This window comes from Xyrauchen texanus, chromosome 24, assembly GCF_025860055.1.
Source record: "Xyrauchen texanus isolate HMW12.3.18 chromosome 24, RBS_HiC_50CHRs, whole genome shotgun sequence".
Taxonomy (NCBI): Eukaryota; Metazoa; Chordata; class Actinopteri; order Cypriniformes; family Catostomidae; genus Xyrauchen; species Xyrauchen texanus.
In genome coordinates this window covers 26,658,653-26,676,996 of record NC_068299.1, presented here as the reverse complement: position 1 = coordinate 26,676,996, position 18,344 = coordinate 26,658,653, and the positions used below count along the sequence as shown (strand labels likewise).

At 43.5% G+C, this 18,344-nt stretch overlaps 1 protein-coding gene across 4 annotated transcripts in view; it reads right to left on the bottom strand.

Annotated features, from left to right (window-relative positions):
- The window catches only part of LOC127617716 (mitochondrial proton/calcium exchanger protein-like), a 52,252-nt gene that overhangs the window by 9,678 nt on the left and 24,230 nt on the right, over positions 1 to 18,344 (bottom strand). For all 4 annotated transcript variants that reach the window (XM_052089784.1, XM_052089785.1, XM_052089787.1 and 1 more), the window contains exons 4-10: positions 11,302 to 11,445; positions 11,016 to 11,153; positions 10,134 to 10,337; positions 3,316 to 3,435; positions 3,082 to 3,213; positions 2,733 to 2,903; positions 2,531 to 2,656 (exon numbers count right to left, since the gene is read on the bottom strand). In XM_052089784.1, coding sequence (XP_051945744.1) covers positions 2,531 to 2,656; positions 2,733 to 2,903; positions 3,082 to 3,213; positions 3,316 to 3,435; positions 10,134 to 10,337; positions 11,016 to 11,153; positions 11,302 to 11,445 — 1,035 coding nt within the window. The remainder of the gene's footprint in view (positions 1 to 2,530; positions 2,657 to 2,732; positions 2,904 to 3,081; positions 3,214 to 3,315; positions 3,436 to 10,133; positions 10,338 to 11,015; positions 11,154 to 11,301; positions 11,446 to 18,344) is intronic.

Sequence of the window (18,344 nt, the reverse complement as noted above, 5' to 3'; positions counted from 1 at the left end):
TAAAAAAGTTAAAACAAAAAGTATCGAATTACATTTTAGCTATTTAAGGGGATACCATTTAACTAATTAGCCTACATCGCCTAAATAACTACCAAATTAAAAACAAAAAATTATTATATTTTCTTAATTTTATAACATATTTAATAATAATCTTAATGAATGCATTTTTAATAAACATCTGGCTCTAAAAGGAGGATATCAATTAGGCTAACAGCATCAAACTGAACACATAATTGTATCATAAATAAAGTAACAGCAGCTAAAAAGAAATATGTGAAATGCCATGCAGAGACAACTGGGAACACCATTCAGTGATTTCTCAAATAAATTGGTGAATCTTTTTCAGCTGTTTCATTGAGACATTCCAGCTGAGTGCATATGCTCATCAGCTTGATCAGCTGTATGGCTGCATGCACAATACAATGTGACAAAACCAGTGATATAGTGTTTATTCTGAAAACAGCTGAGCGACGGTAACACTACTGAAAATGCAGTGTAAGAGTAGCTTCACAATGCAGTTAGTTTCTCCCCAACACTGATGCAGAAACAAAAGTAGAGGTTGTTCTTTAATAATAGGATCATACAACCAAAGTCAACAGAAGGAAAGGTCTGCCATACAACTAGGGACGCACCGATACCACTTTTCCTTTTCCGATCTGATATCGGAAATCTCAGTATCAGCCGATACAGATCTGATACCAGTGTTGTTTTTTGCATAATCAGTTTAGAATATCTTTACATTATTGTGTGGACCTAATTGGTACTCTTTAATATGTAAAGAAACACAAACTTCTAAATAAACATTATTTCAATACAAATGCATCGCTTATTAAACAAAGCTTTATTGTTAACTAGTATTCTGGATAATGTAGCAGCAAAATTAACAGAAATTTCAGTAGAGATTGGTAGAAAGAAGCCGTTTTGTTTTTGCTATTTTTTCTCAACTTGCATCTGGACTTTAAAGGATTCAGATCTTTTTTTTGTTAAATTTACTTGTAAGATATCAGCTCACTTTTCATTCACTCAGTTATTTTTTGGAACCCATACAACATAAATATTATTATCATTAGTAAACAAATAATAATATATTATAATAGTAATGTATCTCAATCCTGACACCTTTCAATTTTAAAACCTCATGCTTTTATTTTGACATTCTGAACTCTCCAGGAAGTCCTGTATGTCTGTTTGTAGGCAAGTTCACAGTAGTTTAATTCGCTTCTTATTCAAATTCGGTAAAATTTCACCTCCGGTGCCATTCTAAATGCATATTATAAGTGAACCGAACTATTGAGCATCTACATCGGAGATGTTGTTCGTGAGTAGCTCAAATATTTTGCAAAGCGTGAAGGCTAAAAATAGCTGCAGGTGTGTGTGAACAGAGCAGCACCATTCAATAAAGCGCTGGAACTGCGCATGCATTTTATATATTTACTAATATATAAGTAAATTGTGCATTTGTGATTCACAGAGCTATCGCACGTCTTCAAGTGGCTTTGAATAAAATGCACGAGTCATATGATCTACTTTAATTGTGTATTAATGGTTCTTTTATGTCATTTGTTGAGCTTGACAGTAATGAACATGACTAACACACCGTATCGGATTTGGATCAGGCTCATCGGAACGATACCCGATCTGTCTATAAGCTTCAGTATCGGAGCCGATACTGATCCAGGTGTTGGATCGGTGCATCCCAACATACAACAAAGGTGATTACAGAAAGGTAACTAAAACCAACCGAAACACATTGTTAGGCCAATGTACCTGTGTGACAAAACAAATAACCTCAAGGATTTGCTGCATGTTTCATATGCACGATCCTACAGACTCACACATACTCATAAAAGGATAGAGTTGGGGTGGAGTGGGTAGGAGGATGCAGGCATAACCACACAAGTCCTCTGCTCCTTCAAATCACCATATTCATGCAAAAGGAAGTGCACTTGGTACAGAAACCCCATTTGTCTTTTAGGTTTGAAATGAACATTTATTAGATGTCCAAACCTCAGAAGTTTCCATTTCTAACTCTAGGACAAGGGTTTATGGAACAGATCATGGAAATGTTTTGTTTGAGACTGAGAAAGCACACATTAAAGTGACTAGAAGAGGAGAGAGGTAAGTGTGATTTTCTCCAGCTGGGCAGCAGATTAGCAGTTCATCTAACCTGAGTGCGCAGATACCTCTGACACTGCTCAAACTGGAGAAATAAATAAACAAGTGAAATGATCCACAATACAAAAGATAAGAACAGCAGAGAAAGAGCAATACCTGTGACATGAAAACAAGCATGATAAAGATTTTATGTTCTACAACACAATCAAGTCTGACAGATCTGTAACTCCAGCGACAGAATATGGAGATGGACCACTTAGGAAATTAACAAAAAAGATAAATAAGACAAATCACAATGCTCAGTTTGGCAGATGTAGGAAGTCCCGCCTTTCAATCACATTACCTAGACAGTAGCAAATGTAAAGCCTACAAGTTTGTTTGTTTTTTTTGAGTGTATGTGTTATGTGACTGTTACCTTAATACCCTCCACTACTGGTGCAGTATCTCGTAGTGTTTCTGAATGAATGGCTACATCTACACTGGAGAGAACATGCTCAGCATCCACCCGCCGGTTTGCATCCAACTCCAGCATCTCACCCTCCTAAAACACATAAACATTGCAACAATACTATATAGGGGACAGCTGTTAGAATAAAGCTGATGGTGATAGTAATGACCTGTGCAGCCTGTTCCTTTGCTCTCTCTGCAGCGTCAGCCAGTCTCTCAAGCTCTCTCTCTCGGTGCTCCTCGCGGATGGCTGCCTCTTCCTGCAGAGTGGCCTCCAGCTTGGTCTTATTATCCACTTTAGAGAAGTCCAGCTCTGCCACCTTTACCTGTGCCTCTTTAGCCTGAATGCACACACACAACCAAAAAAAACCCTCTTATTTTTGGTTTTAGAATAAAATGCAGCATTAGCATTGTGAGTGGTGATTATTAAGCCCTGTTTAAAAGTCTCTGTGTATTAGGCTTGCATGACATAGTTAAAAGAATAATATCTTGATATTTACAGCCTAATTGTGTACACACCACTATCTCGGGCAGGTTCTGTAGTGTGGTTTTCAGCTGGTCTTCAGGGGACAGTGTGTCTGGCAGGAACATGGCTCGGGACAGCAGTAGAAGAGATGTGGGGATGTGCTGATTCAGATGAAGCTCCAACCACTGGAAGACAAATGAGCAGCAATGTAAAATACTGTATGTGATGAGAAGTCCTAGTACTATTAAGTGATTATGGATTCTAAAGAAAAGTGTTGTGTGCGTTACCTGTTTAAGCTGCTCTCTAAGCCTCTCCTCCGTCACCCCGAGAGCTCTCATCCCTCTCACACGACACGCTGACTGCAGCTCATTGACATTCAGAATGTCCACTCCCTCCTCTGCTATCATCTGTCAATCACACATATTTCTTAACTTTTATTATTAAACTGTATTCAAACAAATTCTGCAATCTAGAATTTTATATTACAGTTAAATTGGCCAACAAATTATGTTGTACAGTTGAAAAGTTACGCAGAACAAGCTTTTGCGCTCATTATTCATCTGTTTATTAATTGTTTTTCTGTGTAAATGTGCTAGACAGAAGAGTTTGACCGTTATGTCACGTCACACTGTTTTTTCCACGTCTCATGTGCCCCAAGACACCTGCATTCTTTTCCACTTGTTGCACTATATCTAGCTTTTTTAACACAAGAACACATTCTGTCTGAATGGCCCTTAAGACCATCCATCCATCCATCCATCCATCCATCCATCCATCCATCCATCCACCCATACATACAGTCAGGTCCATAAATATTGGGACATCGACACAATTCTAATCTTTTTGGCTCTATACACCACCACAATGGATTTGAAATGAAACGAACAAGATGTGCTTTAACTGCAGACTTTCAGCTTTAATTTCAGGGTATTTACATCCAAATCAGGTGAACGGTGTAGGAATTACAACAGTTTGTATATGAGTCTCCCACTTTTTAAGGGACCAAAAGTAATGGGACAATTGGCTGCTCAGCTGTTCCATGGCCAGGTGTGTGTTATTCCCTCATTATCCCATTTACAAGGAGCAGATAAAAGGTCCAGAGTTCATTTCAAGTGTGCTATTTGCATTTGGAATCTGTTGCAGTCAACTCTCAATATGAGATCCAAAGAGCTGTCACTATCAGTGAAGCAAGCCATCATGAGGCTGAAAAATCAAAACAAACCCATCAGAGGCTTCAAAAACATTAGGTGTGGCCAAATCAACTGTTTGGAACATTCTTAAAAAGAAAGAATGCACCGGTGAGCTCAGCAACACCAAAAGACCCGGAAGACCACGGAAAACAACTGTGGTGGATGACCAAAGAATTCTTTCCCTGGTGAAGAAAACACCCTTTACAACAGTTGGCCAGATCAAGAACACTCTCCAGGAGGTAGGTGTATGTAACAATCAAGAGAAGACTTCACCAGAGTGAATACAGAGGGTTAACCACAAGATGTAAACCATTGGTGAGCCTCAAAAACCGGAAGGCCAGATTACAGATGTCCCAATATTTATGGACCTGATTGTACATCCATCCACCCATCCATCCATACACACACACAGGTGGCCAATGTACAGATTTTGCTCTTATGGAAATAAATTGGTACTTTTATTCACCAAAGTGGCATTGAACTGATCACAACATATAGTCAGGACATTAATAACGTGAAAAATTACTATTACAATTTGAAAAGAAAAAATAATATTTAGAACTTCTTAAACTACTTCAAAGAGTTCTCATAAAAAAAATCCTCCATGTGCAGCAATGACAGCTTTGCAGATCTTTATCATTCTAGCTGTCAATTTGTTCATATACTGTAATGTTGGAGTAACGAGGCAGACGAGGAGTTACGGATCCAAACGCAGCTGAGGCTTTATTTGAATAAACAGAAGATAAACACAAACAAACAACCCACGATGGGGAAATAAAGCATAAAACAGGTAACTAAAACACGAAGGATAAAACGGAGAACTTGGGCAGGGAACACATACCGGGTTTACACCAAACAACGATCGACAAAGACAGCACAAAGACACGGGGTATAAATAGACAAACGTGGGAAAGGTGGCCAATGAAAGGACAGAACTCAAACAAGGTAACAAGGTGATAAACAGAAACCAAAGGCAAATTAACCAGGGCAGGTGTAAACAATGAACAGTGAATACGAACGCTAACAGAGGGTTGTGGAATCAAATAAAGGACTAAAGTGACAACAAGATGGAAAACGAGAGGGCAACAGTGAAACGAGACAGGGTGGACTATGGAATTAAATAAGGGACTAAAGTGAAAACTTAAGAAGTGAAAAGTGACAAGATGGAAAACAAGGGGGCAACAGAGAGACAAGACAGGGTAATCATTACATAGCCCCCTTAAGGATCGGATTCCAGACGATCAAAACAACAAAAGACGTAAAAAGACCCACAAAGAAAAACCAAAATGAGGGCACCAGGGGCAAACAGACAGAGACAAGTGGGCACATGGGCGGACCAGGGGGGTACACTGGGCAGGCAGGAAGTCCATGGGGGCCATTAGGCAGTCCAGGGAGGTGGAGAGGGTAGATAGATAGACCATGGAGGCCGAGAGGGCAGGCAAGCAGTCTATGGGGGTGTGTCAAGGGACCAGGGTCAGGTGGCCGCGAGAACAGAGGCCGGTTTAGATGGCCCGGAGCTGGCCACTTGGCAAGGACAGGGACCGGGTCGGGGGCCTGGGAGGAGGCCACTGGGCAGGGACTGGGTCAGGAGGCCAGGGAAGAGGACTCAGGACAGGAACAGGGGCAGGAGGCCTGGGTGGAGGCCACAGGACGGGAACAGGGTCAGAAGCCCTGGGAGGAGGCCACAAGACAGGGACCGGGTCAGGAGGCCTGGGAGGAGGCCACAGGACAGAGGCCAGCTCGTGGCCTGGGAGGTGGTCGTGGGCCAATGGCCGGTTCAGGGGACCTGGGAGGTGTGGCCACTGGGGAGCTGGCGGAGCCGCGTGAGGCGGAGCCAAGGAGGACCTCTGAGGCGGGCAGTCGAAGACTTGGGTGGCGGCGCCAAGAGGAGGCATAGGCAGGGCCGCAGGAGACCCTGGGGGCGGAGCAGAGGCAGGCAGAGCCATGGTGTACCCTGTGGGCAGAGCCGTGAGAAGGCTTGGGAGGCGGCGCCGTGGAAGGCTCGGGAGGCGGAGCTCGAGGGAGGCTCGGGAGGTGGAGCCGGGGAGGCGAGCGTGGAGCGTGAGAGAAGGCTCAGAAGGCGGAGCTGAGGGAGGCTCAGGAGGCGGAGCCGAAGGAGGTTCTAGAGGCGGAGCCCTAGAAGGCTCTGGAGGCTCTGGAGGCGGAGCCGTAGGAGGCTCGGGGCGAAGCCCTGGAAAGCTCAGGAGGCGGAGCAGAGGGAGGCTCTGGAGGCTCAGGAGGCGGAGCTGAGGGCGTGGCGCCGAGACAGTTCTTGAGGCGGAGGCCTGGAAGGCTCCGGGACGGAGCTGAGGAAGGCACAGGAGACGGAGCCAAGGAAGGCTCAGGAGACGGAGCCGCTGGAGGCTCTGGAGGCGGAGCCGTAGGGAGGCTCAGGAGGAGGCTCGGAAGGCAGAGCCGTGGATGGCCTCGAGAGGCTTGAAGGGTAGAGCCCTGGGAAGCCTCGAGGGGCTTGAGAGGCGGAGCCCTGGAAGGCTCGAGAGGCTTGAGGGGCGGAGCCCTGGAAGGCTCGAGAGGCGGAGCCCTGGAAGGCTCGAGAGGCGGAGCCCTGGAAGGCTCGAGAGGCTTGAGGGGCGGAGCCCTGGAAGGCTCGAGAGGCGGAGCCCTGGAAGACTCGAGAGGCGGAGCCCTGGAAGGCTCGAGAGGCTTGAGGGGCGGAGCCCTGGAAGGCTCGAGAGGCTTGAGGGGCGGAGTCCTGGGAGGCTCGAGAGGCTTGAGAGGCGGGGCCCTGGGAGGCTTGAGGGGCAGAGCCCTGGGAGGCTCGAGAGTCTTGAGGGGCGGAGCCCTGGGAGGCTCGACAGGCTTGAGGGGCGGAGCCCTGGGAGGCTCGAGAGGCTTGAGGGGCGGAGCCCTGGGAGGCTCGAGAGGCGGAGCTCCGGAAGGCCCGAGAGGCTTGAGAGGCGGAGCTCCGGAAGGCCCGAGAGGCTTGAGAGGCGGAGCCGTAGGAGGCTCAAGAGGCTCTGGGGGCGGAACCGTCAGAGGCTTGAGTGGATCGAGAGGCGGAGCAATCGGAGGCTCTGGAGGCGGAGCCGTAGGAGGCCCCGTGAGGCGGAGTTGCAGGAGGCTCGAGAGGCTCTGGGGGTGGAGCCGTAGGAGGCTTAGGGGCGGAGCCCTGGTAGGCTCGAGAGGTTCAGGAGGTGGAGCCCTGGGAGGCTCGAGAGGCTTGAGGGCTGACCCCTGGTAGGTTCGAGAGGCGGAGTCCTGGAAGACTCGAGAGGCGGAGCTCTGGAAGGCTCGGAGGCGGAGCTCTGGAAGGCTCGAAACTCGGATGGCTGGAGCTCTGGAAAGCTCGAAACTCGGATGGCTGAGCTCTGGAAAGCTCGGAAACTCGGATGGCTGAGCTCTGGAAAGCTCGAAACTCGGATGGCTGAGCTCTGGAAAGCTCGAAACTCGGATGGCTGAGCTCTGGAAAGCTCGGAAACTCGGATGGCTGAGCTCTGGAAAGCTCGGAAACTCGGATGGCTGAGCTCTGGAAAGCTCGGAAACTCGGATGGCTGAGCTCTGGAAAGCTCGGAAACTCGGATGGCTGAACTCTGGAAAGCTCGGGAGGAGGAGCCCTGGAAGGCTCGAGAGGCGCTGGCTCTTGGACGGTCACGGCCATTGGCACTGGCACTGGCTCTTGGACGGTCATGGCTACTGGCACTGGCTCTTGGACGGTCAAGGCTACTGGCACTGGCTCTTGGACCGGTCGTGGCTACTGGCACCTGCTCGGGACGGTCGTGGCTTTGGGCACTGGCTCTTGGACGATCGGGCCACAGGCGCTGACTCAGGGACGGTCGAGGCTACAGGCGCTGGCTCAGGGACGGTCGAGGCTACAGGCGCTGGCTCAGGGACGGTCGAGGCTACAGGCGCTGGCTCAGGGACGGTCGAGGCTACAGGCGCTGGCTCAGGGACGGTCGAGGCTACAGGCGCTGGCTCAGGGACGGTCGAGGCTACAGGCGCTGGCTCAGGGACGGTCGACCGGCGTGGGGGCAGGCTCGCTGACAGGTGGGGCTGGTGTGACAGGGTGCGGTGAGCTGCACGCTAGTAGGGTCATCTCCAGGTAGTCGCGGAGAGTGCTGCCGGGCGTTGCCTGTGGCACCTGCTCCCTCAGCGAGGGATTTAAGCTATCCCTGAAGAAGACCATCAGCGCAGAGTCCGGGAAGTCAGTAGCGTTGGCCAGGAGGAGGAAGTAGCGAGCGTGGTCTACGAGCGGGTAGTGCTCTTGCTGCAAATTGAGCAGCCGACATTTGGCTCGGATAGCTGCTGGATCCATGTGCGGTCGATCGTTCTGTAATGTTGGAGTAACGAGGCAGACGAGGAGTTACGGATCCAAACGCAGCTGAGGCTTTATTTGAATAAACAGAAGATAAACACAAACAAACAACCCACGATGGGGAAATAAAGCATAAAACAGTTAACTAAAACACGAAGGATAAAACGGAGAACTTGGGCAGGGAACACATACCGGGTTTACACCAAACAACGATCGACAAAGACAGCACAAAGACACGGGGTATAAATAGACAAACGTGGGAAAGGTGGCCAATGAAAGGACAGAACTCAAACAAGGTAACAAGGTGATAAACAGAAAACAAAGGCAAATTAACCAGGGCAGGTGTAAACAATGAACAGTGAATACGAACCCTAACAGAGGGTTGTGGAATCAAATAAAGGACTAAAGTGACAACAAGATGGAAAACGAGAGGGCAACAGTGAAACGAGACAGGGTGGACTATGGAATTAAATAAGGGACTAAAGTGAAAACTTAAGTGAAAAGTGACAAGATGGAAAACAAGGGGGCAACAGAGAGACAAGACAGGGTAATCATTACAGATACTCATGTGACATTTCACCCCACACTTCCTGTAGAACTTGCCATAGATGTGGCTGTCTTCTCACGCACCTTACAGTCTAGCTGATCCCACAAAAGCTCAATGGGGTTAAGATCCATAACACTCTTTACCTATTATTTGTTGTCCAATGTCTGTGTTTCTTTGCCCACGATATTTTCTTTTTGGTTTCCAGTTTCAAAAGTGGCTTTTTCTTTGCAATTCATCCCAAAAGTCCTGCACCCCTGAGTCTTCTCTTTACTGTTGTACATGAAACTGGTGTTGTGCGGGTAGAATTCAATGAAGCTGTCAGCTGAGGACATGTGAGGCGTCTATTTCTCAAACTAGAGACTCTGATGTACTTATCCTCTTGTTTAGTTGCACATCCACATGTCTTTCTGTCCTTGTTAGAGTCAGTTGTCCTTTGTCTTTGAAGACTGTAGGGTACAGCTTTGTATGAAATCTTCAGTTTTTCAATAATTGACTGACAAGTTTCTAGGGAAAGCTATTTTTCTGTTGTTTTTGTTTGCCATTTTTGACCTAATATTGACCTTAAGACCTGCCAGTCTATTGCATACTGTGGCAACTCAAAAACAAAGACAATGTTAATCATTTAATGAACAAAATAGCTTTCAGCAGTGTTTGATATAATGGCAAGTGATTTTCTAGTGCCAAATGAGCAATTTAGCATAATTACTCAAGGATAAGGTGTTGGAGTGATGACAGCTGGAAATGGGGCCTGTCTAGACTTGATCAAAAATGACTTTTCAAATAGTGATGGTGCTGTTTTTTTATTCATCAGATATGTCCTGACTATATTTTGTGATCAGTTGAATGCCACACACACACACACACACACACATATATCCATATTATTTATATTTTTGTTATATATTTAGTACTTTAAAAAAAAAAAACATTATATTGTCAGATCCTGATATGGTCACCAATATATTGTGCATGGCTAAAATCAGTCATAGCATAACAAATTGACTATTCATAGTTTAGGAGAGGTGAACATTTATTTTATATGTTTCAGCTACGAAAAAGAACACACTTTCATGAGTAAGGATAGGCTTGTTTAACCTTGTCATCTGCTCGGATGGCACGGAGTTTCATGATGAGCTGGAAGCGCAGGAAGTTGTTGGTGCCGATTGACTGCAGCTCCAGCAGCTTGCACAGAGCAACCAGCTGTGGCCGTGTCAGATTATCTAAAGTCAGTTCATCCTCAAACAACTTTGAGAACCGTAAGATCTGCTCATTACTGGGTCTCTCTCCGGAGTCACGTATCTGAGAGTAAAAGGAAAGGTGGAGTTAGAGAGTTTATTTATATACAAGTTATTAATTAACTTTGACCATGTTAAGAATATAATGTTATTAAATATGTATTAAACATATGTATATATATATATATATATATATATATATATATATATATATATTTATATATATTAAATAACATTGACCATGTTAAGAATTCTGCACAAAAGTTCGGATTTTATCCAATTCTATTAATGCACACAAGATGCTCTTTGAAACGTTCTCAAATCATGCTGGGATATCATGCCAGCTTGAGTGCATGTTTTCATTTATGAAAATGTTATTGCAATATAACAATTTGAAAAGAAAAGCCTATGATAAAGAGGACTTTTGAACACCATTGTTCTACCTTATCAAAGTGCACATCATCAATATCACCACCAGGGGACAATAAAGAGCTGTGTTCAATGCTTTGGTTTGTTTTGAATGGCATGGCAGTACACCATTGTGTATAGGGGCCACAGATTGTTCCTGGCAGGCAGCAGATACCCGAACACCATTCCCATCCTCATCCAAACCATATGGAGCCTGTAAGGCAGAGTAGCCTGCTAGGAACAACTGATGACAATTTTTTTCCCATCGGCTGGCAGCCCAGACACTTAGTGTGGACAGCTGGATGAGATCTGAGCATGTGTGACTATTCTCTACCTTCTGGAAGAAAGTGGAGAACTCCTCGGTCACATTGCCTTTGGCTGCTTTGTTTCTTAGTGCAATTTCCTCGATTGTGTCCTGCAAGAACTTTGCCATCTCTAACTTCACTCTCAGCTCCTTCTTCAGCCTTTCCTCCTGCAAAACACACAAACAAACACACACGGCATCATATGTGGATCACATAGATTAGGTAAAAGTATTGTATAAGTAGAGGAACAAAAATAAGATTATGGTCTTTAGGGTCTTTATGGATTAAAACCCAAAGGTGAAAAGGTCAGTGTACCTTTATGGACTGTGTCTCAAAGGTAGACGGCAGCATGTTAGGGAAAAGCTTCACTGCAATGGGAAGCAGAAATTCCATAAATGGAACGATGATAAAAACCAGAAAGGGGAGAAGCCGGAAGACATCTGCACAAGTCCTCAGGAACTGTAATTAACATGGGAGAGGCAGTAATGTCAGCAAAGAGCTAATCACATAAACATCTGCTTTGTTAACTAAAAGTAATTATTGTTCTATGGTGTTCTAAATCTAATCACTAACCAAGCAAGCTGTGTGCTCTCTTCACAAAGCATTGCTTTAATAAACAGTCAGAACATAAAAATGAGCTGAAACCTCACTTCTTGAGCATGATCTACTCTTGAGAAAAATTCTCAAAACTCAAATCTTGCTGGGAGAGTGAAGTTTTCTCTAAAATGTACTTGCCTGTTTATCTCATCACTGCGAATGAATATCACAAAGGCTGTCAAGAACATGTCCGTGTCATATTTCACCCCAAAATCAAAGGCACTAATTGGAAAATTAGTGGCATTTACAATTTGTTAATTTGGCTTACTTACAATATGCCAGGCATTAATAACTTGTTAATCTTTAAATTAATATTTAACTTTTTAAAACAGTGTGTTCATAATGATGTTAGTTTTTGTGGTGGTATTGAAACTGTATAGAGAATTGTGAAAAACACTATGCCATAATGCAAACAATCATAATGGCCCAAAAATATGCTCAATTTTATTTGTGGAAAATATAATTTTTGTCAGATTCACTAAATTCACAAAAAAAAAAACAATAAATTAATGCAACATAACGTAATGATGCAACAAAGTAATATAAATTATTTAATAATACAGCGTAATGACGTAATGCAATGTAACATAATGCAACGTAACAATGCAGAAATATATAATTAGAAAGGCTTTTCAAAGGTTTCATCAATGTACACCTGTGTCATTCAAAAACTTTGAGCGCTTTTGTTGCACCGCATCATAAATACAGTGTTTTTAGGTTGCTGTGTCAAGTTAAACAGTTTGAAACTTAGAATAATCACGTCTCGAGATCCCTGCATTCGGAATTATGCTCCGTCCAGCTGTTTGAATGCATTCACATCTTGTGATGTTGCTGATGTCAAGCAAGCCTGAGTTTGGTTTGTTCTCTGTACAGCTGTGTGTTGTCTATAAAGCTGGAATTTTGCTTACTGCCCCTGCTGAAAACAGGTGGAATATGCCTTATTACAGTCCGGGATATGATTGCGTTGATTTGTTTCACACATGAAAGGGTGGTGCGAACTGCCAGACACATCATCAGAGGTGGGCTTCCCTCCCTCCAGGACATCTATACCAGGCGGTGAGTGAAAAAAGCCTGGAGAGTCATCAGAGACTCCAGCCACCCGAGCCATGCTACCATCGAGTTACAAGCTCTTACTGCTACCATCAGGCAGGAGGTATCGCAGCATCAAGACCCGCACCAGCCGACTTCATGACAGCTTCTTCCCCCAAGCAATCAGACTTTTGAACACTTGATCGCTCACGATACATATATCAGCACCGCACTTTATTAGCCTCAGACTGGATATGAGAGGGGGGGATATATTTTTTATTTTGTGTATACTGTATATTACTTTTATTGTATACAGTCTTCTTATTTTGTGTATATTGTTTATTATTAGGTGTATATTGTATTGCGTAACAAGATGTGTAAACTGTTGTAATTATCATACTGCTATGTTGCTTGGAACTGCACCAAAGACTTTCACCCACTGTTGCACTTGTGCATACAGGTGAAACTCGAAAAATTAGAATATCATGCAAAAGTTCATTAATTTCAGTAATTCAACTTAAAAGGTGAAACTAATATATTATATAGACTCATTACAAGCAAAGTAAGATATTTCAAGCCTTTATTTGATATAATTTTGATGATTATGGCTTACAGCTTATGAAAACCCCAAATTCAGAATCTCAGAAAATTAGAATATTACATGACATCAATAAAAAAAAAGGATTTTAAATACAGAAATGTCGGCCCTCTGAAAAGTATAATCATGCATATGTACTCAGTACTTGGTTTGGGCCCCTTTTGCATTAATTACAGCCTCAATGCGGCGTGGCATGGATGCTATCAGCCTGTGGCACTGCTGAGGTGTTATGGAAGACCAAGATGCTTCAATAGCGGCCTTCAGCTCTTCTGCATTGTTTGGTCTCATGTCTCTCATCTTTCTCTTGGCAATGCCCCATAGATTCTCTATGGGGTTCAGGTCAAGCGAGTTTGCTGGCCAATCAAGCACAGTAATACCATGGTCATTGAACCAGGTTTTGGTACTTTTGGCAGTGTGGGCAGGTGCCAAATCCTGCTGGAAAATGAAGTCAGCATCTCCATAAAGCTTGTCTGCTGAAGGAAGCATGAAGTGCTCTAAAATGTCCCGGTAGACGGCTGCGTTGACTCTGGACTTAATAAAGCACAGTGGACCAACACCAGCCGATGACATGGCTCCCCAAACCAACACAGACTGTGGAAACTTCACACTGGACTTCAAGCATCTTGGATTGTGTGCCTCTCCATTCTTCCTCCAGACTCTGGGACCTTGGTTTCCAAATGAGATGCCAAATTTGCTCTCATCAGAAAAGAGGACTTTGGACCACTGAGCAACAGACCAGTTCTTTTTTTCTTTAGCCCAGGTAAGACGTTTGACATTTGAAGCCCATGTCCAGGACCCGTCTGTGTGTGGTGGCTCTTGATGCAGTAACTCCAGCCTCAGTCCACTCCTTGTGAAGCTCCCCACACATTTGAATGGCCTTTTCCTGACAATCCTCTCCAGGCTATGGTCATCCCTGCTGCTTGTGCACCTTTTTCTTCCACACTTTTCCCTTCCACTTAACTTTCTATTAATGTGCTTTGATACAGCACTTTGAGAACATCCAACTTCTTTTGCAATTACCTTTTGAGGCTTTCCCTCCTTGTGGAGGGTGTCAATGATGGTTTTCTGCACAACTGTCAGGTCAGCAGTCTTCCCCATGATTGTGAATTCAACTGAACCAGACTGAGAGACCATTTAAAGGCTCAGGAACCCTTTGCAGGTGTTTAGCTGATTAGAGTGTGACACTTTGAGCCTACAATACTGAACCTTTTCACAATATTCTAATTTTCTGAGATTCTGAATTTGGGGTTTTCATAAGCTGTAAGCCATAATCATCAAAATTATATCAAATAAAGGCTTGAAATATCTTACTTTTCTTGTAATGAGTCTATATAATATATTAGTTTCACCTTTTAAGTTGAATTACTGGAATTAATGAACTTTTGCACGATATTCTAATTTTTCGAGTTTCACCTGTATGGTTGAGGGACAATAAAGGGATCTGATTTGATATTATTTGTTTATATAATTAATTATAATAAAAATTTATATATTAAATCGACAACTCTTAAAGCAACACAACACAATGTAACAAAATGTAATACAACCCAACAGAAGTGTGCCACGGACAGATTTGGAGACTAAATGTTAATAATTCCTAGAATATCAAAATCCACAAAAGAAGGTAGGTCCTTTTCCTATTTGGCTCCTTAACTATGGCATAGTCTTCCGAACACTGTCCAGGACTCAGACACACACACACACTCAGTTTAAGTCTAGACTAAAGACTCATCTCTTTAGCCAGGCATACACCTATTTTATCCATCAATTTACAATTAGGCTGCTTTAGTTATGTCTGCCGGAACTGGAAACATTTCTAATAATCTATAACTCTGCAATAAATTGAATGGCATCTACACTAATATTTTCTATTTGATTCCCTGTCTCAACCTCAGGATTCATATCCGGCCAATTCCAGCTCTGTTCCCGCTTGGTGTCGGACTCCACTGCTACGTGTCGCTGAATGAGTATGACTATCTACAGCCAGAGCCAGCCAGACATCACTTCAGCCAACTACAATGGACTACATAGGATGAACTAATGCCATCTCCAACTGTAATACATGGAACACTTCATATGCCAATGCTGAACCCTGGACATAGAATAGACCCCACTGAAATTACCAGCCAGGTTGAACTGCGATGCACCTCACTGATCTCTGCCTGCATCACCTAAGTGTAATGATGGACTACAGTCTTAAAAGGAATACATAGACTATCAATGAATTGCCAACAAAAGCCTCCATCAGCCAACTAACAAGGACAATTGCATCTATGTGAACGTCTGCAGTTAATCTAGGATGGACTTCAACATTAGTCATTAATCTTACAGTTCATACAAAATCTTTGTTTTAACACTGACCCTTAACACTTACTTTACAAATTTGAATATTGACATTATATTAATGATGTTAGTCAGAGGGGAACTGGCCCCCACAGTGAGTCTGGTTTCTCCAAGGTTATTTTTCTTCATTAACCAACATCTTATGGAATTTTGTGTTCCTTGCCACTGTCCTATTCAGCTTGTTCACAGGCGTTCTAAATACAAAATTTTTTTTACTTATTTACTTTTATACACAATTTAAAATCATATTTAATCAAACTAAACAGATGACTAAGACTTTATAGATATTACAGTTTCATCTTCTGTTAAAGCATGATTTTCTGTAAAGCTGCTTTAAAAAGAAAAGTTGTGAAAAGCGCTATATAAACAAAAATGACGACATAAATAACACCGTATTTAATGGTATATGAAATGCGATGAATTCAAAAAATAAGAGGTAATTTATAGGAAATTCAGCTTTATGAGAGGGGTCCCTGCTCCCCTTATTCCACCTGTATGTCAGCGGTCCTATAGGGAAGAAGGATTTTAGCCGGGCAGGCATGAAAAAAGCCTTTGTGTTTGGCCCATTGACATGTATATCACCACAGTCAGTAAGAGTGAGAGAGTGGTGCCAGAGAAATGAAAACTGGGTTGCCCTGAGTGGGAAATATTCAGGGAAGAGTGTGTGAGAGAGAGAGAGAGAGAGAGAGAGAGAGAGAGAGAGAGAAGGCATTCCTAAGGAAGTGGCTTGGAGAGAGAAGGGGTTGGGAAGGTGGTTGAAGGCTTACATAAAAAGCTGAAGGAACACACGCTGTGTGAAGCTGCTTGTGAATATGCAGAATTAAGGATGAAGCAGGTCAGAAGAATAGCAAGAATGAGGTGCGACAGATGCTAACTGAGGCTGCTGTATTAGCATACATGCTACGCAATAATAACATTGAAAGAGCTTAAATCATAAAAACTACACTCGGTATGCTCTTGATAACAACCTAAATGGGCTGCCTAATCAAATTAATAACACTCGAAAAGTGTCAATAAAATTAAGTTGGATGTTTTGGAACTGGCGAATGTTGTGAAAAAAAAAGAAAACTAGCTACTAATGCTTTATGGATGTGACAATATTAAAACATTTTAACTTTAACTTTATTTAAAAATTTTGTGAATGGTGCTTGCCTGTGCAAAACTCACTGCCATGATGCCAGTGTTATGATGTGGTTGCTGAGGTGCTCTCGGTTAGTCTAAGGCCTATTTAGTTTTAGACTTGCCTTAATCCAGGTGGCGAAGGACGAATCTTAGTTGCCTCCGCGCCTGAGACCGTCATTCCGTGCATTTTATCGTGTGTCTTGTTGAGCACGTTATCGCGGAGACGTAGCATGTGTAGAGGCCCACACTATTCTCCGCGACATCCAAGCACAATTCACCACCCACCCCACCGAGAGAGAACCACATTATAGTGACCACGAGGAGGTTAACCGAACGTGACTCTACCCACCCTAGCAAGGAAGTTGCTTAGGAAGCCTGACTTGAGTCACTCAGCATGCCGTGGATTCAAACTTGCGACTCCAGGTGTGGTAGTCTTCTTTACTTGCGGAGATACCCAGGCCCCCAGTTCTGTAATTTTTGTGTTTATTCTAGTTTGGTTTTTTCTCCATCCAGACTGTTTTGTTTTGTATGGTTTCTGTTTTTATTTAATAAATACGCTGGAGTGGTGGTGGCGTAGTGGCTAAAGCACAGGGCTGTTAATCAGAGGGTCCCTGGTTCGAACCCCACGGCCACCACCATTGTGTCCTTGAGCAAGGCACTTAACTCCAGGTTGTTCCGGGGGGATTGTCCCTGTAATAATTGCACTGTAAGTCACTTTGGATAAAAGCGTCTGCCATATGCATAAATGTAAATGTAAATACTCATTGTTGCCTATCTGCGCTTGGATCCTTCTTTCAAACATCCCATTCTGTGACAGGCGTTTAGAATAATTTTAGGTAAAAATCTGTTGATATTGCTCACTTCATGCTCATAGTCTTGAATAAATACATCACATTCAGTTGGGCAATCACATGCGGTTTAGTCGCACAAGTTGAAATATTTCAACGCAACTGAAGCTCACACCTGATCCGAAAATTCCACATCCGCAAATGGTCGGAACAACACAGTCCCAATCCAACTCTCCATTGAAAATGAATGACTTCTGGCCTATTGTCAGTTGTTTGTCGGATGCAGTGAAAAGTCAGCTTGAGTAAATTATGAGAAAATTATCACATCCTATCCTCTTGCACCTCGCAAATCAACTGCGAGTCTCCCGTGCACTGCACACGAGGAGAGCTATTTGTGTGACAAAGTTACTGCTTACGTAGTGTTTTAAATCAGTCATTTATGAAGTTCCATGATGATTAGGATACTGCCACACAAGGCAGCTGTCTATCTGGAAGCAGCTCACTTGGTTTTTGAACAACCATATATTTTTGTAATGGGATGTTCCTAATTATGTGGCTCCATGTAACTTTCACCAGAGGAAAACCAAGCTCACTTCTCAATAATATTGTCATGACTATGTAAAATGATAACATGGATAATGACAGGCATTAATATCATGGCAACCAAAAAGACAAACAGTTTGATCTGAGAGACAGACCGACCCGTGACCCATGTAAGCCTGCTCAGGCAAATTCCAGTTTGTAATGACTAGAAAAATTCAAGAAGGCCTGATCCAGTTATAGATTGTATGCATCACTACAGTGTCACTTTACAAAAGACTGAGTCATGCAACTGGCTGGAAGGTATTAGCACTATGCTAACAGCGTGCTTAACCATGTGA